The 25,842-nt window shown below is 35.1% G+C and overlaps 4 protein-coding genes across 4 annotated transcripts; all 4 read right to left on the bottom strand.

Moving 5' to 3' along the window:
- Positions 1–772: 772 nt before the first annotated feature.
- Positions 773–1,710, bottom strand: LOC117926948 (sigma intracellular receptor 2-like). Its single transcript, XM_034846284.1, has 2 exons — positions 1,327–1,710; positions 773–1,116 (listed from the first exon to the last, which is right to left on the bottom strand). The coding sequence occupies exons 1-2, from the start codon at positions 1,648–1,650 to the stop codon at positions 937–939; spliced, it is 504 nt and encodes a 167-aa protein (XP_034702175.1). The 5' UTR covers positions 1,651–1,710; the 3' UTR covers positions 773–936.
- Positions 1,711–4,819: 3,109 nt separating this feature from the next.
- LOC117926513 (septum-promoting GTP-binding protein 1-like) lies at positions 4,820–6,873 on the bottom strand. Its single transcript, XM_034845616.1, has 6 exons — positions 6,400–6,873; positions 6,196–6,316; positions 5,939–6,035; positions 5,818–5,857; positions 5,647–5,730; positions 4,820–5,450 (listed from the first exon to the last, which is right to left on the bottom strand). Exons 1-6 carry the CDS (start codon positions 6,760–6,762, stop codon positions 5,286–5,288), a joined length of 870 nt encoding a protein of 289 aa, XP_034701507.1. The 5' UTR covers positions 6,763–6,873; the 3' UTR covers positions 4,820–5,285.
- Positions 6,874–8,620: 1,747 nt separating this feature from the next.
- Positions 8,621–14,515, bottom strand: LOC117926512 (glutamate receptor 3.4). Its single transcript, XM_034845614.1, has 7 exons — positions 14,300–14,515; positions 13,449–13,823; positions 10,977–12,316; positions 10,392–10,669; positions 10,136–10,167; positions 9,611–10,020; positions 8,621–9,391 (listed from the first exon to the last, which is right to left on the bottom strand). Exons 2-7 carry the CDS (start codon positions 13,750–13,752, stop codon positions 8,981–8,983), a joined length of 2,775 nt encoding a protein of 924 aa, XP_034701505.1. The 5' UTR covers positions 13,753–13,823; positions 14,300–14,515; the 3' UTR covers positions 8,621–8,980.
- A 3,875-nt stretch (positions 14,516–18,390) lies between these two features.
- Positions 18,391–24,697, bottom strand: LOC117926791 (glutamate receptor 3.7). Its single transcript, XM_034846082.1, has 6 exons — positions 23,763–24,697; positions 21,719–23,058; positions 20,900–21,177; positions 20,715–20,746; positions 19,546–19,952; positions 18,391–18,964 (listed from the first exon to the last, which is right to left on the bottom strand). Exons 1-6 carry the CDS (start codon positions 24,016–24,018, stop codon positions 18,548–18,550), a joined length of 2,730 nt encoding a protein of 909 aa, XP_034701973.1. The 5' UTR covers positions 24,019–24,697; the 3' UTR covers positions 18,391–18,547.
- Between the last annotated feature and the right edge of the window lie 1,145 nt (positions 24,698–25,842).

Consider the following 25,842-nt stretch of genomic DNA (forward strand, 5'->3'; position numbering starts at 1 on the left):
TAAAAAGATGAAGCAATTCTAAAATGTATAATTTTTTAAATTAATTTTAGTTATATTCATTTTTCATGTTTTATATAGTAAAATTAAATATTTAAAAATTATTTTTTCTTTGTATTTTTAGGACTAAGGATGTTTAGGAAATTATATTAACGACTTAAAATGATTTAATAATTTAAGTTATTAAATATATTAAATATGTTTTATAAAATAATTTAGTATTTATAATATTAAGTTAATAATTAATTTATTTTTTTACTCACATCTAATAAGGATGTACTTAACAATCATGATTTCATATTTATAACTTTTTTTTATAACTAAAATTATATAGTTATGTTATATATCTAAAATACTTTAAGCATAAAAGTTTAATAAATAAATTTATTATTTAAGATTAATAAAAATAAATATTAACTAAATTTAATAATAATAAACATTAATTATAACTACAAGAATAAATATATTAATTTGATAACATAAGATAAATTTTAAATTAATTTTATCAAATAATTTTAATACTTAAAAAGTAAAAAATAAGTTTTAAGTTAAGGCTTTTAAGTATGATTTAATTTAAAATCAATTTAACTAATTAAATAATAAATATTATTAAGTCTTATCGGAGACCCACAACAAATTTTTTTATGACTTTCTTTTTACTTATATTTTCTCTCAAAAATTTGAAGGATTAAACATGGATTTTCTTTTCCTCACGTTTTTCCATCAAAATTTTGAGTAAACAAACATGGCCTTACCCTGATGGGAAACGAAAATATGGAACACAAACTCAAAGGTAAATGATTACCAAAGAGCTTAGTTTGAATGAGTCCAATCACTGACAAGGGTTTCCTCAATACGATGAGACTCTGAATGGGAAAATCATAACAATCAAGTTGAGTGAAAGCAGAGGAGTACAAAGTTTGAGTCAGTAGCAGGCCTTTAAGCCCTCTTTTTCCTAGAGGCTAGTCCTTTGGCAGAGGTGGGAGTAGACCTGACGGAGGAGCGTGAGAGCAGACCGCGTAAAATGGCCAAGACAGCAAGCCCCAAGAAAGGGTAGTACACCATCAGCAGCGTTTCCGATGCCCTGCCCGATGTCACCAATTCTCCTATTATAGCTGCCTGCAAATCCAAACCTCCACTTCAACTCCAAAATCATGAAGAATTTGTATCGAAAATAATTTGAAAATTGTTTTTTGAAAAACCAATTTTTTGAAAACATTCATTTTCCAAACAAAAACACAAGATATAAGATTTGTTAAGATATCCGAAATCAAAAACCTACGAGAAATAATAATAATAAAAAAAAATTAAGATTGGAAGAGGAAATACCATGGAACCGAGAACAGAGGCTCCGTAGATCAAGCAGGTGGTGGGGAACCAGGCAGCTCCGGTGACAACGGCGTAAAGGTTGAGGAGAGAGAGGGGCCACTGGAATAAAAGCTCCAGCCAGATGAGGCCCACGAAGAATCCAGGCTTCTCGGCCACTATGTAGTCTCCGTACTCAACGCTGTACCAGTCTTTGAGGTCCACCAGCGATTTGGGGAAGAAGGTTTCAGGTAGACACGACTGGGCGTCGAAGAGCGGCGCCAACACCGCGGTCAAAAGGAAGAAGACGAACAGAAATGCGTCAGCGAGCTTCGTCACGACTCCCATTTTTCTTTCTTCTTCTTCTTCTTCTGGTTTGATAGAGGAAGGGGATCTGAGAAATGTCGATGTTTTTTGGATGGTTTGGATTTTAAATACAACCTTCTCAACAATTAAATAATTGTAAAATTAATGTCTTTGATTTTTGGGTGTCTACTTTTAGAAGTCATAGGCAACATTATCAAGGGTTTTGTATATTACCAAAAAGGTCTTCGGTGGTGGTTGTTTTTACTTTATTTTTAAATAATTTTTTAATGTTTATCTGTTAAGTATTAAAATATTTGTTTTTATAATATCTTATTTTTATTAAGCATTAAAAAATTAAAAAAAAAAAATCAACAGATTATTTTTTCTATTTACAAAAAAAATTGAATATTTTAATTTTTTATTCAATAAAAATTTTTATAATAAATCATGAAAAAAAAATAATAAATAAATGATCTAAAGTCTAAAAACAAATTATTTTCAATAAAAAATTAAAAAAACAAACACCTCCCCCTAAATTACCATACATGTTTTGTTTTTAAATTCCTTGCTAATATGTCTTTTTTTTCACTTAATTTTCCGTCCATTTATGCTTATGTCAGTTTTATTGTTATTATTATTATTATTTTAATAAGGGGTGTTTAATTTTCTTTAAAATTATCAAATTAGTTTTAAAATTTCATTTGGAGTATCATTTTTTCTTTTATAGAAAAATATGAACACTTTGATCCCATAACGTTTCTAATTTTATAAAAAGAAAAATACTTCTTTCTTTGGATTTACAAGGACTCATTTTTTCCTTATTTGATTGTTCTTAGGAATAGGAGGTGAGCTACAAGAATAATTAGGTATCAAAGACTCGAGAGGGGAGTGGGGCAAAATGGTCCTTTGATTCTCTTATTATGTTCTTTACAAAAAAAACTTTCTACCATTAGCCCCATTGGTTAGTAAGGCCCACCAATTAGAGGCCTTCACATACTTATATCATCTCGCTCGTGGTGTCATATGACTTCAGATGGTCGATGACAGTGGGCTCTCAATAGTTACATGCCCCTTCATCTCTTACCACGTCCCAAAAATTTGATGATAGGAGGATCAAACCATAAGGTCTATGAATTAGGAGTTGTTGAGCTCTACATCTAATAGCATCAAGGTGCCACATCATAGTTGGGACATCTTCAAGGGAGTGTGGGGATCAAGTGGAGAGGTTTCAAGGTAACATCGGCTTGAAAAAGATGTCCCTCGCCTTTCATGAAATGAGAAAGGATGTGTGTTAACACAACCTATACGAAGGCTAAGGTGTAACACTACCTCGAAGGGGAGCAAGCTCATGCCAACCTTGCATGAGGAATGAGGTTGATATCACCTTTGGGAGTCTAGGTTGATCGATTGTATAAGACCATCTCCAAAAGCTTAAATAGGTGAACCCTCCTAGGAATGACAACGGGGCTGGTTCGAGATGGATCGCTCTCATCTCAACCTCGTCTTGTTTATTCAAAGCAATTATCATCCCCGTCCTATTTAAAAAATTAAACGGGGCGGGGCGGGATGGGGTGGGTATGATAAATTCTCATAGCCGTCCCATCCCGTTTAACTTTTTTGTTTAATTTCAATTTTTTTTTAAAAAAATTACTTTTAAAATTTTTAATTACATTAAAATAAATATATTTTATAAATAATTAAATTATTGTATTTTTATACCTTATTTTATTAAAAATATTTTATTATTATCTATATATTAAAATTAGTAAAATAAAAAATAAATTAAATTAATTTTAAATTTTAATTAATTTTAATTTTATATACTGGGCAATACCTGAATCGGCCCCGGGTTTTTAAAAAAAATCACAAATCCATTTCAAACCCATTTATGAAAATTGAATCCCGTCCCATTAGGGGTAGCCCCCTCCATGTAGGTAAAAGACAATGATGTCTCATTTAATAAATATCTTAAAAATTTTACTTCTAAAATTTTTAATTACATTAAAATAAATATATTTTATAAATAATAAAATTATTATATTTTTTATAACTTATTTTATTAAAAATATTTCTTATTATCTATATATTAAAAATAATAAAATAAAATTTTAATTAAATTAATTTTAATTTTAAAATTAATTTTATACATAATCGAGGCGGGACGGGACGGGACAAAGTAATACCTGAACCCGCCCCGAGTTTTTTAAAAAAATCACAAACCCATCCCAAACCCGTTTATTAAAATTGAATCTCGTCCCATTAGGGGCGGGGCGCCTGAGGTAGCCCCTCTATCTAGGTAAAAGTAAAAGTAAAAAAGACAATGGTGTCTCATTTAATAAATATCTTCGAAGGTGATGATACACTCTTTTATCAGTCATCACACCTGGACATTTATTAAGGTGGGCCTCGACACACATATCTCAAGTGACTTCCAATGTAAGGGTATATTAGCATACACTCCTTTATCTCTTTCTCGCATATATTTTTTTGGGTGATAAAAAAATTATAAGAAATTAAATTAGATTTTATATGTTTGGTAGTTGCATTTATATATAATCGGGGCAGGACGGGACGGGGCAATACCTAAACCCGCCCCGGGTTTTTAAAAAAAATCATAAACTCATCCCAAATCCGTTTATTAAAATTGAATCTCATCCCATTAGGGGCTGGGCGTGGGGTAGGGGGTAGCCCCTCCATGTAGGTAAAAGTAAAAGACAATAATGTCTCATTTAATAAATATCTTCTCAATTGGAAGGTGATGATACACTCTTTTATCAGTCATCATACTCGGACATTTATGAAGGTGGGCCTCAACACACATATGTCAAGTGTGACTTCCAACTTAGGGCTATATTAGTATACACTCCTTTATCTCTTTCTCGCATATATTTTTTTGGGTGATGAAAAAAAATATAAGAAATTAAATTAGATTTTATATGTTTGGTAGTTGCATTTATTTGCTTGGTTTAGCTTAGAAAACTTTTCAAGACCCGTAACTTTTGGGCTGACCCTTTCTCACCAACTAATTTTATCCAATCTAAAAGCCCAATCCTAAGGATTAGAGAAGGGTTATGGTATGTTCCACAAGGAAGTGAAGGAACACATCAATTTCAGGCCCATTTGTACAACCAAAAGTCTCTCTCCAATTTTCTAATATATTATTTAAAATAAATAATATCTAAATAGACGATGATAAATGGGGCAATTAGCATTAAAGAAATTGCTTTGATTTTCTTTCCTCAAAGCAACAAAAACACTTCCAAAATGCTACCCAAATAACACCCACATTTTCCTTTCCTTTTTCCCATTCTCAGTTTGTAAAATTGATCAATATTAACACAATATTGAAGAATTATTGAGAAAAATTATTGAGGACATAGGCTAGCATATTTGAAAAGTTCAACCCTTTTATCTCGGTTCATGAACTCAACTTACTTCCCTACAAATGTTAAATATCCAAGGAGATATGGGGGCGCATCCGCCTCTCCTTCCTCTCCACTGCATTCCAAACAAAACCATGAACTGAAACTGTCAATAGATCATATGCATATACCCTTCATCATCTACTGGCCAACATCCAATAAGACTATTTAGCTATTTTCTTCTGATACTGCAGATCTCTTCAATGTACAACTTGACATTCTGCAGATGCTGCTGCAGCACAATTTATCAGCTCTCTAGAAATCGATCATGGGCTCTCCAACTGTCAGATTTCTCTCCACAGTCCATGGCAAGTTGAAGAGTTTTGCTGTGATGAATTTGAAGATCTTGTTCACGTTTATGTTGTAGGTTGCGCTCGAGAAGAAGAGCGTCGCATTTAGGGCCTTAGCGTACGCTCTTGCCTGCCAAAAAACAAGGTACTTGTAATAACTCTTTCTCGTGATTTTAAAATGCGTCTATAAGTTTAAAAGAGCAGGGCCCAACCCATATAGACGAGTCAAGCAAATAAAGACCTATGTAGTATCATTTGTAATGACCGGCTCCCAACCACCCACGTATCACAACTTTAAAATTATGAATTGAGGTGGAAAAATTTACCTGACTTGCAACTGTCCATTGCAGGTCAATGGGAAGTTGGATGAAATCGTCAAACTTGGTTCCAATCAGCACTGGAATGGCATTCTGTAGCAACAAGAAAAGACGAGAAAGAGAGAAAAATATAAGAGGAAATGAACTGCTAAAACATAGGAGAGAATCAAATGTGAGTACCTGATTCCATTTCCTTGCTTGGTGATACCAACTGATGACACTGCAATTACACCGCAGAAATCAGAATCCAGAGAGAAAAAGAGAGAATAAAATTGAAAATTTTAGTTGGGAAAATTTATACCTATTCAAGGTACACCTGCTAGTAAGATCAAACATGTACAGGATTGCTACTGAGTCTTTACAAGCCATTGGAATGTGATTATGAGCTTTTTCATCACCTAAACAAATCAATGAGCTTGTAATTTCGATAAATGAACAAAACCCCCATTAGACTTTCTAAGATCTTGAAGAGCATGAAGCCATCAAACCAGCCCAAAGCTGTGAAAAATCAAAGAGATAGAGAGAGAGAGAGAGAGAGAGAGAGAGAGTTATATGTACCTCCTACTTCCCAGATACTATAAGAAATCCTTGCACCTCCAACATAAAGAGTTTTGTCCATCAAATTTATCCCTGACGTCTGAATATCTCCTTGTTCTTTCTCGTTTCCTACATACTTAATCTTCAATTTTCGAACAAAGATATCAGTAGTAAACAAGAAGCCTGTTTGGTAGCCAAAAAAAATGTTAATCAACATGTACCCACCACAAAACTTGTTTTTCCAATCTGGCAATCACCCAGAAGACTGATCTTCAAAGCAACCAAATCCGAGTCCTTATCACGCTCACGACACCTCGCAAAACCGGCCTCCCCTGAAGACTGCAGGGCTGGAGGAGGAAGAGGAGGAGGAGGAGGAGGAGGAGGAAAAGCAGGAGTAGTAGCAGAAGGAACAGGCTTAGCAGCAAAGGTAGTTGCTCTTAGCAACTGTTTATACTTGATGGATTTGGGCCTAGAAATGAGGAGAAATCGATCCCAGAGGCGCATGAGGCATCGGCCGAGGAGGGAAACGCGACATAGGAGTCTACGTCTGAGTTTGACGTAAAAAACTTTCCGGGAAAGTTTAATCATACTAAGGATGGCCTCGGAGAAGAGTAATGGCCATGGAAACGGCAGAAAGCGCTTTGAGAGCTCATATTTCAAAGAGTTGTGGGTAATATTTAGAATTTTTCTATAAAAATTTATAGATTCAACTGCCTTTTTCCTATGAACCTGGGTTTTTTGTGTCCATTATTTGGACAGTTGACTAGTTTGTGGCCCTTATCTCCATTGTTTTTCTGTGGCTTTCATTTCAACTTCTATTTTCTCCATAACCTCTCCTTTCTATTTGATTCAAATCATCCAATTATTCATACATTTTTGTAAAATTATTTTTTAATCCACTTAATTTCATATTTTTATACTTTTATCTCATTTTTCGATACCTTATCCGAAGATTTAGGTTATGTTTGGTTCTCAGAAAATACTAAGGAAAGAAAAAAAATGTAAAGGAAAATGATTTTTTTATGTTTGGTTGTTCTATGAAAAATATCAAAGAAAATCAAATATGATTAAAACTAATTAAAAACTTATGTATTTTTAAATTATTTAATCTTTATATGGATGAGTTAAAATAAATAAAATGAGTTTGAAGTAACAAAAAAAATAATTTATCAACTTTTAATATATTTTTTTTATTTTCCTTCACTTTTTCTTTCCTTCTGCTTTTCCTTTGTATTTTCTTTCCCTTACATTTTCCTTCACATTTTCTGGGAACCAAACATAGCCTTAAACTTTATTATATAGACCGAGATTGTAAGTTCGATAAGTACCAAATTAATATCGTAAAACTTTGTCATAGGTAAAACTAGATGACTTCAAAAAATTTGGGATAAATTAAGACAATATTGTAAATTATTTTGATTCCATTGATTTGAATAAAAAAAAAATTCATTTTAGAATAAATATTAAAATCATAAAGGGGTGGATCAGGCACGTGACAGAAAGAGATTGGATCAAAGCCAAGGAAGTCAAAAGTGAAGACTAGACGGTGGATCAAATAATTCATGATTGGATCGAACCGACGCCGTTTTAGGCAAACAACTATCCATTATTATCGTCATGTGACACGTATTTGGATCGGACGGCTGTCAATACATCTTGTTGTGATGATTGATGTCGATATTCTCTGGTGGGCCAGTGGGTGGGAAAATAAGCCATGAAGAAGTTGACACATGCCCTTAAAAAGTCTACAACCCACCAAACAGATTTTGAATTTAATATTAATAGAATCTTGATTGGGTATGATAAAATATCTCCACCTCACAAATTTAATTTAATTTAAAAATAAAATAAAATAAAGAGGTTGGTGTTTAAAAATTGTGGGACATTTCACATGAATTATATTATTTTTAATTATTTTGATTCCATTTTTTGAAGTTCATGGCTTTATGAAGTTGATCCTTTGATGGGCCACATAGCCCACCCCTTCCAGCCCAGCACGCTGAAAGGGATTGAACCCTCGACTGATTGGGCCTAATTCCCAGCCCACATAGCCCGCCAGTTCCAGCCCAGCATGCTAAAAGGGATTCAACCCAGGACCTTTGAAGGTTCCACACAGCCAACTTTAATTTTGATATTTGATATATATATATATATATATATATATATATATATATATATATATATATATATATATAGATATCATAAATTAATAAGAATGAAATTATTATAAATTAATTAATTAATTTTAATTATCATATCTTTTGTATAAAGACTAAATAAAAAATAAATATTTATATATATTTATATATATATATATATATTAAGGCGAAATATGTATCATACATACTATGAAGCCACATGTCACGCAATGATCGAGAATTTGCCTTTTAAGGTTACATCATAATGATGTTGTATTATGATTCGCCAAGCATATTGATATGAAGTATTTAGTTCATAATGAAATCGTCTCTATTGAGGCGAATCAAGGAGATCTTTAGCCAAAGAAATGCTCTTTATAACATCATTTTCCTCCGTAAAGATCACATACAAACTACGAAGGACTATCTACATCTTGAAATACATGCTCCCTTCCTTTGGAAAAAAAGAAAAAAAAGGTAGAACAGAGAGCATTGTGTTATGCAGATATATAGCATATAACCAGCAAAAAGCCTTCTGAATTTGTATGAGAAAGCCAGGCAAATAGCTATTTGATTCTATCTGCCTAACCTTTGGTATAGAAGGAAAGGAGCAGATATTTTAGTATACGGGAATTTGAATTGAACATTAGTTATCAGTAGCTCTAACTCTAAGGAGTTGAATTGCTAGCCCGTTGCTTTGAATCCTTCCGCTTAAGAGCCTCCTTGATCTCTTCTTCTTTCTTGTCAATAAAAACCAGGCAGCCAGGGCGGGGAGGCCGCCTTGGACTATCAATCTCGTTGTCGTCCTCCTCCTTCTCCTCTGGGCCATATCTGCGGTATTGACAAAAGGTCCTAAAGAAGAATACGGTGAGAGCTACAAAGCATGCAATGCCAGAAATGAGAAATAGGCCCCAGAAGCTTGAGAGTGAGAGTCGGTTTTCATCAACTTGGCTGAGTTGCGAGGAGCACTCCGCATTTGATAGCCATTTATCATGGATTCTTTGGAGTTCACCATTCTCTGAGAGTTGAAGAATGGCGGTTGACAAGTCAACTGCAAGAGGAGAATCCCTTTGGAATGCCTGAGTCAAGAAGGAAATTGAACATGAGATTATCTTGGAGTTTCCTGTTATTGTCCATCATAAAATCAGTTTGATTGAAGATCAATATCAGGTTTAGCATGAGATTGAATTAGATCCAGCCCACATGTTTCCTTTTATGCCTACAATCATATTTTGAAATCTTAGCTAATCAGAAGTTCAGGACAGCCTTTTGAGTTAAAAGAGAGTTCAGACACTTACGAATCCCCACCCACTTTTTGTAAACTCCTGACCGACAATCCTGAAGGCGCAGTTCAGTTTGGCCAAGAAGACCTGAATGTAAGGAAGCTCATCAACAATGGCAGCTACCCCACCTTCTTTTGGTCCCAACCGGAGGGCATCAGCATATTCCTCCTGATCTTTTAAATGGACAAGCCTAGACACTGGTATGTTGAGCTCTTCAATCAAATAATTCCATGCAAAGGACCCATCTTGAACTCCAATTTTATCATTACTCGAGATCAAGCTATCAATTCCTTCAATCCGCGATGTCAGCTGCTGTACTGTGAGGATTGATGTCAAACTAGCTGTGTAGCTTGAGTTGATGATTAACACTACAAATAACCATATGATCAGCACCAGACGTCCAAGGGTGCTCACTGTGTTCTCTCCTGCACTCGGTCCAAGTAGCAAACGTTGTCAGGAGTTTCAACTATAACCCAGTAACTAACCCACTAATGGTAATTAAAGAAGAAAATATAAAAATATCAGGCATGATTTACTTACTGTGTGAGAAAAACATTGTGGAGAAACTGAACCTGCAAGATCAAAAACAATTTCAGTGGAATTACTTCAATATTGCAACCAGAGTATGTAGAGCCAAAGATGCTAAAACAGGGTCCTGGCCTTCACAACCCCTAGAAAGTTGCATAAGTGCTAAGACAACAGCCAGACACCGAAGGGCTTTTACATCATGTGCCTGAGAGACATGTTCAGATGCTATTAAGATCAGAGCGCTTTCAATGAGTTAGGGCATACTAACCAAAAGATGGTAATGAGTTGCTGGCTTGGTGGACCACGGAATTCTTGATTTATACGATGCTCAAGAATCCAAACAACTGCTCCTACAAAAAGAAAGAAGGCACCAGTAACACACCACATTTGCACGGTGAATGGCTTGAGGAAAGCCCAAGCGCTAGATTTTGTCTCTTTCACCGTAGCAACTATGACGAGTCCAGATTCCATGAAAGGCTGGGTAAAATCCACTATCCTTGTTCTATTTGTAACAATTGTGATGTCCCCAACAGCAGCATCAAATTTCTGAAAAATAAAATAAAAGAAGAGGCAAATCAAGATGATGACAAGAACTTAGACACCAACGCAGAGCTTTGAAAACCTTCCGCCCTGAACCAACTCTATCAGAATACCATAAAACTACCCAAACAGTTCCCTGGTTCAAGTCTGCATATCTCTGTCTCACACACACACAAAAACACCATTTAATATTGATATTGCAGCTTGTTCTCTAAGTTAGTCAGTCCATATTCTATTCAGGAATAAATTAGGTCATTGCCATATATATATATACATACACACACACATTATGCATTCAAAAGAATATACTCACATTTTCCACAACCTGAGACACAAGATCATCGTAGCTAGGATTTCTCAAACTATTGCCATATAGCATATATGTGTGCGGAACTGCGTAAGGCAGCAAGCTTACTGCAGCTTCAAAGATATCAATGCAATATCCTCTGACCCCGAGGGGCCCCTTGTCTCTCGCCACAAAATCTTTAAAACTTACTCGGTCAGGCACCCCAATTCGCAGTGGCTTCCCATTATTAGGGAACACCCATCCCCGAGGCTTTGCTGTAATTTCACCAGGCCATATAACACTGTAAAGATGATGATTGCTAGAAGAAGTGTTTGGAGGCCTCGTATATAAGATTTCTGGAGTGATGACTGAGAGACCAGAATAATTTGACCAATAACCTATCCTGCGGAATCCAGTTCCACCAATGTTGAGAACATCATATGCTGGGTGAATTAGATTCTTCTCCAAATCAAATTGAATCTGACCACTCAGACCTGTAAAGTTTGTTGTAATTAGGGTTTGGAGTAATTTCTGGCCACCATCAAAAGTATGGAGTGTAGATAAGTGTAGTTTGCTTCCATTTGTGTCGTGCAACTTTGGGTCACTAGAGAAAGAAATATTTCCACCTTCTTTGAAAAAAACATCAAGAGCATGTGCAACTAATGAAACAGAATCATAAGCATAGAAAGCATAAGAGTTCAGGCCGGAAATCCCCTTGTTCTTCAACTTGTTCCACCTAGAAGTAAAACTCTTTTTGAGATCAGAATCAGGGATGTGATGGCGAAGTGCAACAACTCCTTGTAATTGATTCATTTGATCAGGATCAACCGTTGCTGATGAATCTAAAACAGAAGGAAGCCAGTCTGTGGCAATCCAAACATAACCATTGTTCAACATTCCAAGAACCTTTGCAATAGAGAAAATATACAGGCCACAGTCAGGATTAACATGTACAACGAAAACTCGAGATTCCATTAGGTTCACTCCAGCCAACAAGTCATTGATTTCATTCTTGGTGGCTCCAGGTGTGAAGGCAGCCTTATAAGAAATCTTGGCACGCTTCTTAGCAAGGGCATCACCCAATACTGAAATCCCATTTCTTCCATAATCATCATCTACAAAAATTGCAATTACTTCTCTCCATTCAAAAAAATCAACCAAATCAGCAATTGCATACATTTGGTAATAGTCACTCTGTGTAGTGCGGAGGAAATACGGGAACTGCAGTGCAGAGAGGGTGGGATCTGTCGCTCCAAAGGACAGAAGTGGTATGTGAAATTCATTTACGACATGGGACATAACATGAGCTATTCCAGATGATTGTGGGCCGATTATGGCAACCACATCTTTCTCCATCAGCTGCAATGCTACACAAGTAAGAACACCCATGTCAAAACTTTTATGAGAGATGTTTTGACAGCAGCAGCCAGGAATCATTCTGTATTCTATCCTATTTTATTGGTCTCCTAAGGTCTTAACTCAGTTCAGTTTGCTTTTTGTATATTCTGAGGCAAGGTCTTACCAGTGATAGCTGCAGACAATTAAAATGATGAATAAATGGTCTCTATTAAGAAGCATGAATCCTCCTCATTAATGTCTTTGAGTCAATTAAATTAGCTGCTTGTTGATTTCAGGAGAATTGATCTGTTCAACCTCTGTGTCTGTATTTTCCTTTTCTTTATCCAAAAATTTCCTTATTGTTTAGCTACTTTGGCATCTCTATGAAATTCAGGCTGAGTTTAACAGATAATTGTTCTTTCACTTTATAGAACCAATTTCTAATCTGCTTCTACTTCATTCTAATAATTCCCCACCTCACAGCTACAGACACAACCATCAGACACTTTTTAAGGCATCGAAGATCAATGCCATGGATATGCAACATCAAAGCAACTACAGTGCACATGCAATGCCACTGGAGCAGGAGGAGTTTAATACACCGGACCACGTAAACAAAAACAAATAATAGCTTACAGATAAGTTCAACATTCAGATTTCAAGGAAAATTGCAAAACAAATAGTAATAAGTCATGTGGTTTCTCCTTCTCTAAGGTTTGATGCTGCTAGACAATTAATACTTGTTCAGAAATTTTTGACAGTATACGCAAAGGAGGGCTAGTTCTGAAACTAGATTATAAAAAATCATGATTCATGGAAAAGTAAGCAATTATATGGAATTTGAAGCTCAAACAGTATGCCCAACAAAAGTGCATAATGCATGAGTGTTTTACTGTTAAAATAAAAAAGGAAAAAGAAACTGCAAGCTCAACAAGAACAATACACAAGAATATCAGATGCAAATTGTAGAAGGTTTCCTTCACACCCAGTTTTTTTTTTTTTTTTCATAGAATTATGGGCATCTTTAGTTTTTAAATGCTCCCAAAACAATGGGTGTTCCCCTCTATCAAAATTAGGGATGGGAGAATCAATGACCTAACAAAAAAAAAAAAAAAAAAAAAGGATCACTATTAACATAAGCTTTGACTTTCAGGAAAATACCTTCCACTGTTCCAAGAAATCCACTGCAATTTGTATCCTGAAAAATAACGTTCAGTTTCCTCCCTTCAAGAATGCTCGAATCAGAGTTAACATCATCAATTGCAGCTAAAATCGCCGGCTGTGCCGCTCTCCCAATGAATGAATTCAAAGTAAACACGGCACCAATATTCACAACATTTGCAGCTGAAGAAGAAACACTGGCATTTTGAGCCCTACCCAGTGTGGGCACCCAAATACAAAAAATCAGCAGCAGCACTCCTGCCATGAAAACCCGACCAGACCCAGCAGTCAAGTTCACTTCCATGTCCAAGAAAGCTTGCACTTATAGGTCAAACCTTCAGTTCACACCAGCATTGACTCGAGAAACTAAGCAACCTGTTCAGTGTCAAAAACATGAATTCTCTTAAAACTCAGCAACCCAAATCAAATTCAGGATGATACCCAGAAGATGAAGATTCAACACCAGATAACAGCCAAATATCCAATAATATGGACCTAAAATCTAGGCTATAAGACCTTGGGCACCATATACTGATACCCATATGCGAAATCAGCAGAAGAAGCACAACAAGAAGATTGAACATTGGGATATCAAAAACTCCCTCAGATTTCAATTTTCAAAATGCCCATCAGTGTAGTTTACCTCAGCAAGCCATACAATAAGAAGTAAAATAAAAACACACAAACAACCCTAAATAAATAAATAGAAAATCCAAGTTGTAAAACCAAGAATCAACTGTGTACCAAACAACCGACATGCATGGATTAATAATAATTTTCTGAAAAAAAAAAAAAAAACAATATTAAAAGCGATACCCAGAGGCAGGCAGCCTGGAGAGAGTATCACTCACCCTAAGATGGCATGAACTCCATATATAGATAAGGCCTCCCGTACAATCCTGCACTCCACACTCAACAGCCCAAACTAGAGATCTCAAAAATTCTTGCAATCTCAGTAAAGAATCCTTCTTTTTCCCCCTTTAGAACACTATGGGAAGTGAGAACCCCTCAACTGTATTTTTTTTTTTTTTTCCCTACAATAAAATATAGACCAAAACCCATGTCAACTGGAAAGCTGGAAAAAAATCTAGGGAGATTGGATCACATACCTCTCATCAGGAGTTGTCATCACACAGAGAGGGCCCAAAGGAGTCTAGCGTGAAACATGTGGATTCACACTGTTCAGTAAAAAATTGTGTATATAAATATATTCTATGATTTTATAACTAAAAGCAAATTTAAAAATAAAAAAATAAAAAAAATTAGAAAAGGGTCATTGGCCCAGCCTCTAAAGAATATGCTACATTGGCAAAAGACTATCATGGGTCCCGCCTAATCACCTCAAATTCATGCAATTTAGCTTGTGCTTCTCGGATGGTACTCAACTCCGACATCTGATATATATCAATCAAGCAATAATCTCCAGACGATGTAATTGTATTCTAATCCAACGGCTGGAAATTAGTTATGTGTAGTCGCTAAACTTGGAATTGGAGAGAGGGACAACAGAGAGTATGGAATCCGATGTGGGACCAAGTTTTTGCTTTCGACTGCTTCTCTGTGGGGGCCCAATTTGACACTCGGTTGATGTGTTTTATGGCATAATTCATAGAATAGAATACGAGCATAGTGTTTATTTTGAATTTAGATGGTCAGTTGATTAGAATGGAGGACAATCTTTCCTTGAATGTGGGCTGGGGGATAATCAGGGAATATGTGAATAATGAATATCAGCATCCCTGCTTTAATCTGATTCTTTTACGTACTACGTCAGCATATACAAGGTGTACGGTCTCTACCAGGATGGTGGCCCCTCCATGTTAGTTCTACACTTTCAAGAAATTTATAGATGTTTTTAGGCTATTTTTAGTTTGTAGTATTTCATGGGTAATATTTCTATAAAGGGTTAAAAATTAATTTATCAATGATGATGAGAAGATTAAAAGCATGTAGCAATATGAAAAACGTTTACTTACATGATAAAGTGTTCGTATCAATCCTATATTTTGTCTGCATCTTGTCTTTATACATCGAGAAAAAGGGGAATTCATCGACAAAAGGACTGTACTACGAGAAAAGTAAGGAGTTTAATATTTTCTCTTTCAAATATATAATATAGATATTAATAATACAGTGTAATTGGACTCTTATTTCGATTCGAATGAATCATCGTAATGTACATTAGGTAAGAGGATAATAAATTACAAATTTTATATGTTTCATTAATAAAAATTGTTAGAGATGTTTTTACTTGAATCATTTTTCATAATTCCCTTTCCATTACTCTTTAGCTTTTCTACAATAGTGTTGATAAGGAAAAAAAATCTTGAAAATAAAGCATTAATTAAATAAAAACATCTGAATTAAAATTTAGATTTTCATCTTCATATTAGTTTTAATATATGTGAAGTATTTCTCAAATCATTTGGCATACTTGCTTGAGTCTTCTTCATCACTAAAGCTTTCAAAGTATCCATCTCACATCAAACATTGATTACAAATGATTTGAAAGTGGTTTAGGCAGCCTTATTATGGTATAGTAACAACAAGCTAATTATGGGATTAAGAAGCCTCATTATGGTATAGTAACAACAAGCTAATTATGGGATTAAGACTATGTGAAAAGTCAAATTTGTACAATTGGTGTGGGGCTAACATTAGTTATTTAAATGAGACACATAGACTAAGTCAATTTTGGATCTAGTTATTTTATGGGCCTACCCATTATAGCCTTTTACCATTTCACTTTTGGAGTTTAATTGTAAGATTTTAGGGTCAGTAACAAAGTAAATTTTTATTTAATAATATAGTATATGGGAGGGGGGACATTGAACTTGTAGGTGGGGAACATTAAGCTTTCTCTATTTCACTTTTCTTCTTTTCATTGCTTTACTTCAATCAATGATTCTGCCACTAGCTTGGTCAGGTCCCCTTTGCTTGTGATGCCCCACCATTTTATTCACCTAGAGACAATGTTGCCCTCAAATTAATCTCAATTTCTTAATTTTTGGAATGGTTGGAAAATAGCTTATTTGAGTAATTTTATTAAGAGGTGGTTTGAGATAATTTCGGGGTTTTTTTTTTCTTTTGTTTTAGTTAGAAATCGAACCTAAAGTTAAAAAAACAACTTCTTTGGTATGTTAAAATAGAGCTTTTATAAGAAGCAATATTTGTTTAACTTTTATATTAAACTTCTCGAAGAAAATTAGTCAAATAAGTAGAAAAGTTTATATGGAGTATTGAAAGGGTCTTTGAATTATCAAAAACCAATTTAGACTGACCTAAAAGAATTCATAATGGTATTTATAGAAGAATATATAATTTGATTTTGATAGGGAAAATTATTTATATTTTATAAAACTTTTATGATATTAATATTATTCTATAGATTTAATCAAAGAGGAAAACTCTAATGAAACTTAGAAATCCTTTTCAAATGCAATGATTCTCATATTCCCTTTTTATTAAAATTTTCTAAGAAAAAATTACATCAAATATTTTTAAGGAGATACCTTTTTATCTATATACATCAATCAAATAATTTTATGAAGATATTTTCTTGTTCAAATAAATCCATAGCAACCTTATCACTTAATAAAGTAATACCTCCAAGTGGCGAGTCTAATCACAAAGGGCTTCACTTTATAACATACCAAAAAAGTGGAAGCAATTAGATCTGACCACATGGGGAGCAATTAGATCTAACACATGTATCCAAGTTTGTATTGAGATAAGATCAAAATCTTACAAACTCAAATTTTTAGAAAAATTGATTATCTAATATGGTATTAGAATCTTGTTTTTAAGAAGATTGATTGATTGATTAAGAATTTAATTTCATTACTTTATATCTTGGTCTCATTTGTTTATATCTAGTCTTATTTGCGAGTATCTGGATATGGTCGATGACTCGGCCTATATCTTACAAGGACGTATGTGCTGAAGTCAGAATGTTACATCACATTGGATGATCAAAGTGTTGATAAGTTGAGCATCTACAATTGAAGGAAAACCAACTCTTACCACACAAATTATTCTGAAGAACAAATTAAAGAATTAAAAAGAGAGGTGTAAAATGAATCCTAGCCCAAGTTAGAATTTATCTCCATGAAACAAATGCCCCACATCAATCTTCATCAAATGGGTGTAAAAATCTTTATCAAAGAAGTGTAAAGTGATATCTTGAACCAAAAAACCAAAAAAGAGTATAAAGAGTGGCACAGGCTTGAAATGAACAGTGGGTAAAGACAAAAATTGTGAGAGATATTTATGCCTATTCAACAATGATCTCCTAGTGTGAAAGGACAAAACCCACTTTCAAAGACAATCCTTCAGTAAAAGTATCATATGTATAATATGCATATATGCACTTACAACTTTAAAGAAAGAGTATGAGATGAGACAGTGTGCCCTACCTGCAGAGAGTGTGAAATGATGTGTTTTTCAAAGAGACGCTTTTGGAAAAGAAGAAACATGGCATCTGATCTCTCCACAAGGGAACAAAAATACAAAGACATGTAACATGGTAGAAATATCTCTATAAACAAACAAAACTACCAAGACCAGAGTTCAGCTCTCTAGCAGTCTTACTGGGCTAAAAGAATAGACCATACACAGTGTCTCCTAAGGAGACTTTCAACCCAACTCCTACGATTTATTCACCGGCTACTCCAACAGTCTGTGTCATGGAGGGGAAGAGTGGGAAACTAAGGGGCATCAGTGTGAATGTGTATACAATCATGGAAGCAGCAATGTTTTTTTCTTTACATATGATTACATGCATTTGTAAATTTAATTCATGAAACTCGTGGATGATAGTGGTGTTTCAACCATTTCATCAATCATTTCCTAGAGGACTAGTGAGGTGGTACTCCATGGAGGACCCATAAATTCCTAATTAATCCCAACTGTCTGAACCAAATATCCTAATGAAATCAGAACATAAGCAAGGAAAGATTACTATATTACAACTTAGGTAGGCAAATATGGATGTACATACTTTTTGAATACCAGTTGAGAAGTAATAAAAGATCATCTATATACTTGATTAGTCTCTTAACACTGGAATATTCAAATTGTACTAGTAATTATATCATTGATTAGCTCACCTGAGGCTGGGGATTCTCTTGCTGCTTGAACATTTTCTTGATGGCTTCTTCCTTCTCATCTATGAAGTCAAAGAAGTTGTAAATGACCTGGGAACAGCGGGTATTTGATGACACCGAGGGAGAATCGCCTATCTGTATTGGCTTCTTCCTTTTGTACCGGGCAAACTGGCGAATGGTTCGTAGCAGAAACACTAGGAGTGCAATAAGTGTAATAGAACCACATAAAAGATATAGACCCCAGAAGCTGATCATATGGAGTTGGTTAGGTTCAGACTTCCGTCTCCTCCATCCAGGACAACCCATCTTACAAAACCAATTCTCATGGATCTTCTGAAGTGTTCCAGTCTCAGAAAGTCTCAGGATTGCAGTTGATAGGTCAGCGGCAAGTGGAGAGTCTTTTTGAAAAGCCTGATTTATCATAGGGAAGAAAATTAATGGGAAATGCAATGAGATGCTGTAAACAAAATTCTTCTGAAATTCATTCTAGAGTTTCAGATACATTGTGATTTAATAAACCTCAATGTCATGGATCAAGCCAATACAGAAAATTCATAGTTTCCCCACAAGTTAGAGAGCATGATTTTGAAAAAAATAAAATGTCCAAGACCATATGCCAAACTATTAAAAGTCTAATGAACTTCATCTTTAATTAATAGAACAACTAAAATAAACCACATGTACAGTGATAATGTGTGATTGCAATGAAGTAGACACTGGGAAGATCAATTTGCCCTAGTGACAGAAGAAAAAAAAAACTAATAAAAGAACTGGTTCAACTTAGTATATGAGATTTCATAGGCAGTTTAACCCCAATTCATAGTTGTGCAGATTACATGCATATGAATGCCAAAGGCCCCTTGAAGCGAGACTGCAGTCCATTTATTGTTGTATGCTTGAAGTTGTGATTTAAAAAGCTTTTGTCAAGTAAATCATTCATTTGACTACGCACATATGAACTCGTGTATCTGCTCGTAAACAAAGCTACTTACAAATCCCCAGCCGCTCTTGGTGAATGTTTGCCCAAAAACCCCAAAATCCTTCTGCTTTTCTAGAAACAGCTCCACATATGGAAGCTCATCTACGATAGCAGCCACCCCTCCACCTTTTGGCCCTTTTCGCAATGCCATTTCATATGCTTCTGGGGAGCCTAGAGAAACAAGTCTTGATTGGTGTACGTAAAGACTGTCCCTCAGATAGCTGAAGGCAAATGACCCTACTTGATAACCAATAGGCAAGTCACTTGCAATCAAGCTGTCAATTCCTGTGATGGGTGATGAAAGTTGCTGGACCGTAAGGATTGAAGTCAAGCTAGCCGTATAACTCGATGTGATTACCATCAATAAGAAAAGCCATACCACCATCACTATCCGTCCTAATGTGCTTCTGGTATCTTCTTCTGTAACACAATTGACAACATGAAAAACTATCAAATTTCCCAAGAACGCCATAATTCTGTTTTGCGATCAAGGTGGCAACAGGATGACACAGAAGTTCTTTCCTCTCCTTTTCTTGAATAAGAAATAAAATTCGTTAAAAAGATAGGGGATAACTAAACACTATCAAATTAACAACAAATAGTATGAAAATTTTAGAACTACAAATAATTTAATTTAACCAATAGGGATATTAAAATATAACTTTCATAAACTGACTCTATTCTGCATATTACATCACACATGATAAAGATCATGTCTGCCAAATTGTTTTGTACAATGATTTGCTCCTCGAGAAATTCATTAAGTAGAACTTATAAAATGACAGATAACGTTAGCTTTGCTTTATGTGTGCATAGTTTAATTTCTGGCATAAATTCTACATCTGAGAATACTTGAGGTAAGGAGCATAAAGTTAAATGTATAGATGGACTTTCAAGATCAGCATAAAACAATTAGAGTCACTTTCCAATGGAATTGAAAGAGTTGAGCTGATTTTGTATTTTAGATTGCAAAATTCAAAAGGAAATTGGTGTAGAGTTTTTCTATATATATGCATGGACACCTGTTCGATTTAAGATTCTATTAGTAGGCTCTTAGAGAAAAATAACGCAGCAATTTTTGAGGAGGTTTTTAGCTATTTAATTACCGAATTTTCAATTATAGAAACACAAACAGATAGCTAAAAAGAATTAATCAGGTTGACGAGGCTAAAATTTCCTTACGGTTTGTCTTGAATAGTGTTGAAAAGCTGAACCTGCAACATAAATAAAATGGTTGAATGTGAGGTTAAGCACAAATTGGATTTAAAAGATGCAGCTTAGAAGCCTCATTGTACATAGTATACATGTACATATAAAACCATGAGCGCCAAGGATGAGTTTTTGTAAAAACAATCAGGGAGACTTACAGGAACATTGTGATGAGCTGCCTCTTAGGAGGACCCCTAAAATCGTCATTGACACGATGCTCAAGAATCCAAATTACCACAGCAATCATCACAAAAGCAGCTGCAGTGACACACCACATCTCAACTGTAAATGGTTTAAGAAAGACCCATGCACTTAATTTTGTGTTATGGACAGGAGCCACTATGACAAGACCAGTCGCAGCGTAAGGCTGAGTGAAGTCCACAATCCTTGTCCGATTTGTAACAATTGCAACGTCCCCGACAACTCCATCAAACACCTGCCACCCAAATTTCAATAATCAAAACAGGATAACAATGAAATTCATACTTCTAAGAATTGGGTTCCAAATAAAATCAGCATATAGAGTGGAAACCCACCATTCCATGGATCTCCTATATGCCAAAATTTACCAGAAAAACATGACCATACAACTGTTGCTTTTTTCTTTTTTCCCAAAGTTTTCCAACACATTATCTGTCCACGCAAAACAAATGGTAAAAGATTAAGAACCCGTTTGTTAGTGATTTTAGGAAGCGCTTTTATTATTTATAATACTTAAAAAAATTTATCATTCAAGTGTTAAAAATACTAGAAACGCTTTCTAGAATCACTCCCAAATGCACTCTAAATGGATAGCAACATCCATTTGGATTTTTTTTTGGTTGGACAGGTCTTTTAGGCAGGACCTTTCTATGGTGACTCCATAATTCCAGCATGTTTTGCATGTTCTTGAACATTCTTGCCCTAAAAACCATGGGGTGAGCTTAGGCCTCTTTTTGGTTGTTAATAACTCACAGAAAGCAACATATTTTACTTACATCATCGGCAACCTTTTGCACAAGCTCATCATAATGAGGATTGGACCGACCATCCCCAAATGGTATGAATGTGTGTGGAACATTATATGGGACTAGCTTCAGTGCTGCATTAAACACATCAATACAGTATCCTTGGACTTTGTGACTGGTGTTCGATTCTGTTACAAAATCAACAAAACTGGCTCTTTTTGGAATCCCGAGTCTCAACGGTCTTTCATTGGCAGCAATCTCCCAACCACGTGGTTTTTCTGTGATTCCACCAGGCCAGGTAACAATGCGAAGCTTCTGATCTAGAAGGGAATTTCTATTTTGTTCACCTTTGAGATCTTCTGAGGGTAGCACTGAGAGACCTGAATAATTAGACCAATAACCAACCCCACGAATTTCTGTGTGGACAATATTAATGACATCATAACTACCATTTATGACATTCCTTTCTGGATCAAATTGAATCCGACCTGTTAAACCAGTGAAATTTATCTGCAGTAATTGTTCACGCAAAAAATTTCCATTATCAAAAACTTCTAGCTTCCCAAACTGAGTTGCTCTCATATCATGTAACTTATCACTTGCAGAAAATGATATATTGCCATTTTCCTTTAAAAACTTATCAATTGCATATGCAACCGCCCACACAGTGTCATAAGCATAAAGTCCATACGTATTCAATCCAGAACTTACTAACCCTTTTTTCTGCATTTTTCTCCACTGGGACACAAAAGCATCCTTCTTCCTGGATTGTGGAATATGTTGACGAAGTCCAACTACCCCTTGGAGGAAACGGAGTGAAGTTTGATTCATTGGTGAGAATGAATCTAAAGTAGCACAAAGCCAATCTGTTGCCAACCAAACATAGCCACGGGTCATCATTTGAAGTTTTTGAGCTATGGAAAAGATTCTAAAACTGGGATCAGGGTTAACGTGAACAACATAAACTCGAGGTCCAATCAATTTGGACTTATTGAGCATTTCAGTGAAGTCCCTGACATTGAATTCTGTAGGCAAAGGCAACTTGTAAGAAATCTTTGACCCTCTTTTCTCAAGCTCATCGTCTAAAGCAGCCATACCATTCCTCCCATAATCATCATCCACAAAAATTACAATAACTTCCTTCCACCCATAATAGTCAATCAAATCAGCCATTGCAGCCATTTGATACGAGTCACTATGTGTGGTACGAAGAAAGAAAGGAAATTGGAGGGCAGAGAGAGTCGGATCAGTGGCAGCATATGAGATTTGAGGCACTTGGAGACTGTTAGCAATCTGAGAAATCATATGAGCTATTGAGGAGGACTGTGGCCCAATTATAGCCAGTACTCGTCTCTCAAGTACCTGAAATGCTGACAAAAAAAATGCGAACAAGATAATGTAGTTTGCAGGGAGAAATCCAATTTCTTAGTTTTGACTCCATAATACATCCATCAACAGCATTAGTACAAATTATCACAAAAACTGTTCACGTGCTCTTACCACAGAAAAAAATGTTGTGATCAAGCCTCTTAACACTAAATTAGCATGGTTCCTTGGGTTTTCCCCTAATGAAATTATCAATTCAGTTTAGTTTTAGAAATTCAATCAGCAGTGGACAATGTTTTATAGAGAGAAGTTGGGTTCCTTGAATTTGAACTTTGAAGCTACGTCAAACGTTTACTTTCCAAGTTTCTTTCATTTTCTTTGGGCAGATATTTTAGAGTCACCTTATAAAATTAGCCCAAGCTACAAGTACTTTCCCCATACTAGATTACAAGGATTAATGCTATAAAGTATGTTCATGAGAGAGCAAACACAAGACACACTTTATTAAGAAGAATCCGACCAAAAAAGAATGCGAAATCTCAGTTAAGTTGATAGATTTTGCATCATCCCCAAAGTGAAAATTTTAATTACAATTGCTATAAACCATTGACAAAATGTTAAAATCAAGATTTCCAACTGTTTGGAGCAATTCTTCCTCACTAAAATTACTTGCATAACAGAATTGGAAAAAAAAAATTATAATTAGGCAATTACAAGAATAATAACAGAAAGTAAAGTTTGAAGGTACCAGCAATACAGCCCATGAACACACTACACTTTGCATCCCCCATGATTAGGTTCAGTTCAGTTCCATTGAGAATTCTTGGATCTGAATTAACATCAGAAACTGCAACTTTCATAGCCACTTTCGCCGGTCTGCCGATAACTGAATCAAAGGTGAAAACTGCACCAATATTCACAACTGCAGGTCTCTGGCAGAGCACAGAACCATGAAAAATAACCCATACCCATAAAGCTAGGGGCAGAGCCACAACATGCCTCATGGTTGAGCTATATGAACCAACGCCCAAATTGTTCACAAGAAAGATTCAGGGCCCTGAATCCAACTGGGTTTATAATACATTCTTATGGCAAGGTACCCCAGAACTGAATTGGAGGATAAACCTCAGGTATAAAAAGAAAAAAACAAAGGAACCCAATGAATTTGACACTTCAGCCTTTGAATTGGAGAAACCCCACCAACTGTTTCAGGTTTAAAATTGAGAAAATGTGGCAGCAGCACTGGAACACTACTTTTTCAAAGACTTCAAAGGAGGACTTTGAAGAAAAAGGACATGTGGAGTTGATATTTATTAGTGCTGTAAAAATCATTTCGTACAGTATACAAGTGAGAATCTAATTTCTTGAGGGAGAGGGGACAAGAAGAACCCAAAAGGAAGCTGGGCAAAGCCACAGCCCCCAAGTGATAAATGAGAAGAGAAAGCTCTAAGAAGAAGAAAAAGCATCATACTGTGTACTTTTCACATACACCTGAACTGTAAAGATGAGGATTGAAGAGGCTCCTCATTCCCTACTTCAAATCCACATTATTCTTTCTTACGAATGAAATTCATCACCTTTACTACCCCTTATCCATAGGAAAATGACCTCCATTACAAGAATTACATATCCAAAATGGTAGAGAAAGAAATACTTAAGCATTCCAAAGATTGGTAAAAAAAAAAAAAAAGACTGTACAACCACCATTCCTATGTACAAGCGTTCAGGGTTTGAAAATAACAGATAAACTGACTTAGAAAAATGGCATAACTTCAACCCTCAACTTTCCCATACTTAAATTTGTTCCGACAGTGATTTAAGTGTGGTATTTCCAGAACCTGCCAAGCTGACACTTGGGCCATTATGACCTGAGGATGACTCCATTTTTTAATCTCCAACTGGGCCTTGATCTGTCAAAAAAAATCTTAGGAATAATAATGACAAATTTGATTGATTTTTAAACATGGGCAAATGCTTAGTGGCAAATTGATTTGACAAAGAAAGGTGGGGCCAGTGGAATTGGAGGATTGCCATTAAAAAAGAAAAAGAGAAAAGGGGGAAAAAAGGGGGGCAAAGTAACACAATGATCATGCTTTCTTTTGAAATAAAGGAAGAAAGGGTAGTTGGAAATGGACTTTGGGGCCTTTGATGGGAATCACACGTCTGAGTACATGAACATGACTCCTTGCTGATAAACACCAAACACTTTTGAATAGTAATTTAGCTACTTATGCAAAGTAGTAACATTCCATTTTTGAATACTACATCTTTCTATTATATGATCAAGATGAGTAATTATATAATTACTTATTCTGTTTGCTTCCCCAAAAATGTACTTCCTTGCTTGAGCCATGTGGAGTCCCAAATAAGTTCTAACAACATCCCATGCTCATGGATGGGACATGACTTAAAATCGAGACTTTCTATTAATTTTTCCATATTTTTTTATTTTATTTCATTTGTTCTTAAAAGTCTTATTTCTCAATCAAAGGTGTACACGGTTTAATCAGTTTGATTTTGAGTATTAAAACAAAATCGAGCCGATTGAATTGATTTTCATGTATTAAGAATCAAGTAAATTGAACATAAAAGAAATTAATTGACTCTAATCAATCTAAGTTGATTTACTTGGTTTCAATTTAACCGATTTAAGTCGTTGAAAATGAAAAAAAATTTGAGTGAGCTTCAAATTAATAAAATATAATTAAATTTTTATAAAATATATTTAAAGGTCGATAAATCATTAAAGAAAAGAGATAGATGGCTAAGAAGCAATTTACTAATTTTTTAATTTCAATAAATTAATCATAACAATCAACCAATGACAA

The sequence above is a fragment of the Vitis riparia genome, chromosome 12 (assembly GCF_004353265.1).
Source record: "Vitis riparia cultivar Riparia Gloire de Montpellier isolate 1030 chromosome 12, EGFV_Vit.rip_1.0, whole genome shotgun sequence".
NCBI lineage: Eukaryota > Viridiplantae > Streptophyta > Magnoliopsida > Vitales > Vitaceae > Vitis > Vitis riparia.

Coding starts and splice junctions, on each gene's coding strand:
- LOC117926948 (XM_034846284.1), bottom strand. CDS start 1,650: ATGGGAGTCGTGACGAAGCTCGCTGACGCATTTCTGTTCGTCTTCTTC. Junction 1,117..1,326: donor CCTCTGTTCTCGGTTCCATG/GTATTTCCTCTT, acceptor TTGGATTTGCAG/GCAGCTATAATAGGAGAATT.
- LOC117926513 (XM_034845616.1), bottom strand. CDS start 6,762: ATGATTAAACTTTCCCGGAAAGTTTTTTACGTCAAACTCAGACGTAGA. Junction 6,317..6,399: donor TTGGAAAAACAAGTTTTGTG/GTGGGTACATGT, acceptor CGAAAATTGAAG/ATTAAGTATGTAGGAAACGA. Junction 5,451..5,646: donor AATGGACAGTTGCAAGTCAG/GTAAATTTTTCC, acceptor GTTTTTTGGCAG/GCAAGAGCGTACGCTAAGGC.
- LOC117926512 (XM_034845614.1), bottom strand. CDS start 13,752: ATGGAAGTGAACTTGACTGCTGGGTCTGGTCGGGTTTTCATGGCAGGA. Junction 10,168..10,391: donor CAACTCATTACCATCTTTTG/GTTAGTATGCCC, acceptor TTGATCTTGCAG/GTTCAGTTTCTCCACAATGT. Junction 9,392..9,610: donor CAAAAAGTGGGTGGGGATTC/GTAAGTGTCTGA, acceptor TTCTTGACTCAG/GCATTCCAAAGGGATTCTCC.
- LOC117926791 (XM_034846082.1), bottom strand. CDS start 24,018: ATGAGGCATGTTGTGGCTCTGCCCCTAGCTTTATGGGTATGGGTTATT. Junction 20,747..20,899: donor CAGCTCATCACAATGTTCCT/GTAAGTCTCCCT, acceptor TTTATGTTGCAG/GTTCAGCTTTTCAACACTAT. Junction 18,965..19,545: donor CCAAGAGCGGCTGGGGATTT/GTAAGTAGCTTT, acceptor ATGATAAATCAG/GCTTTTCAAAAAGACTCTCC.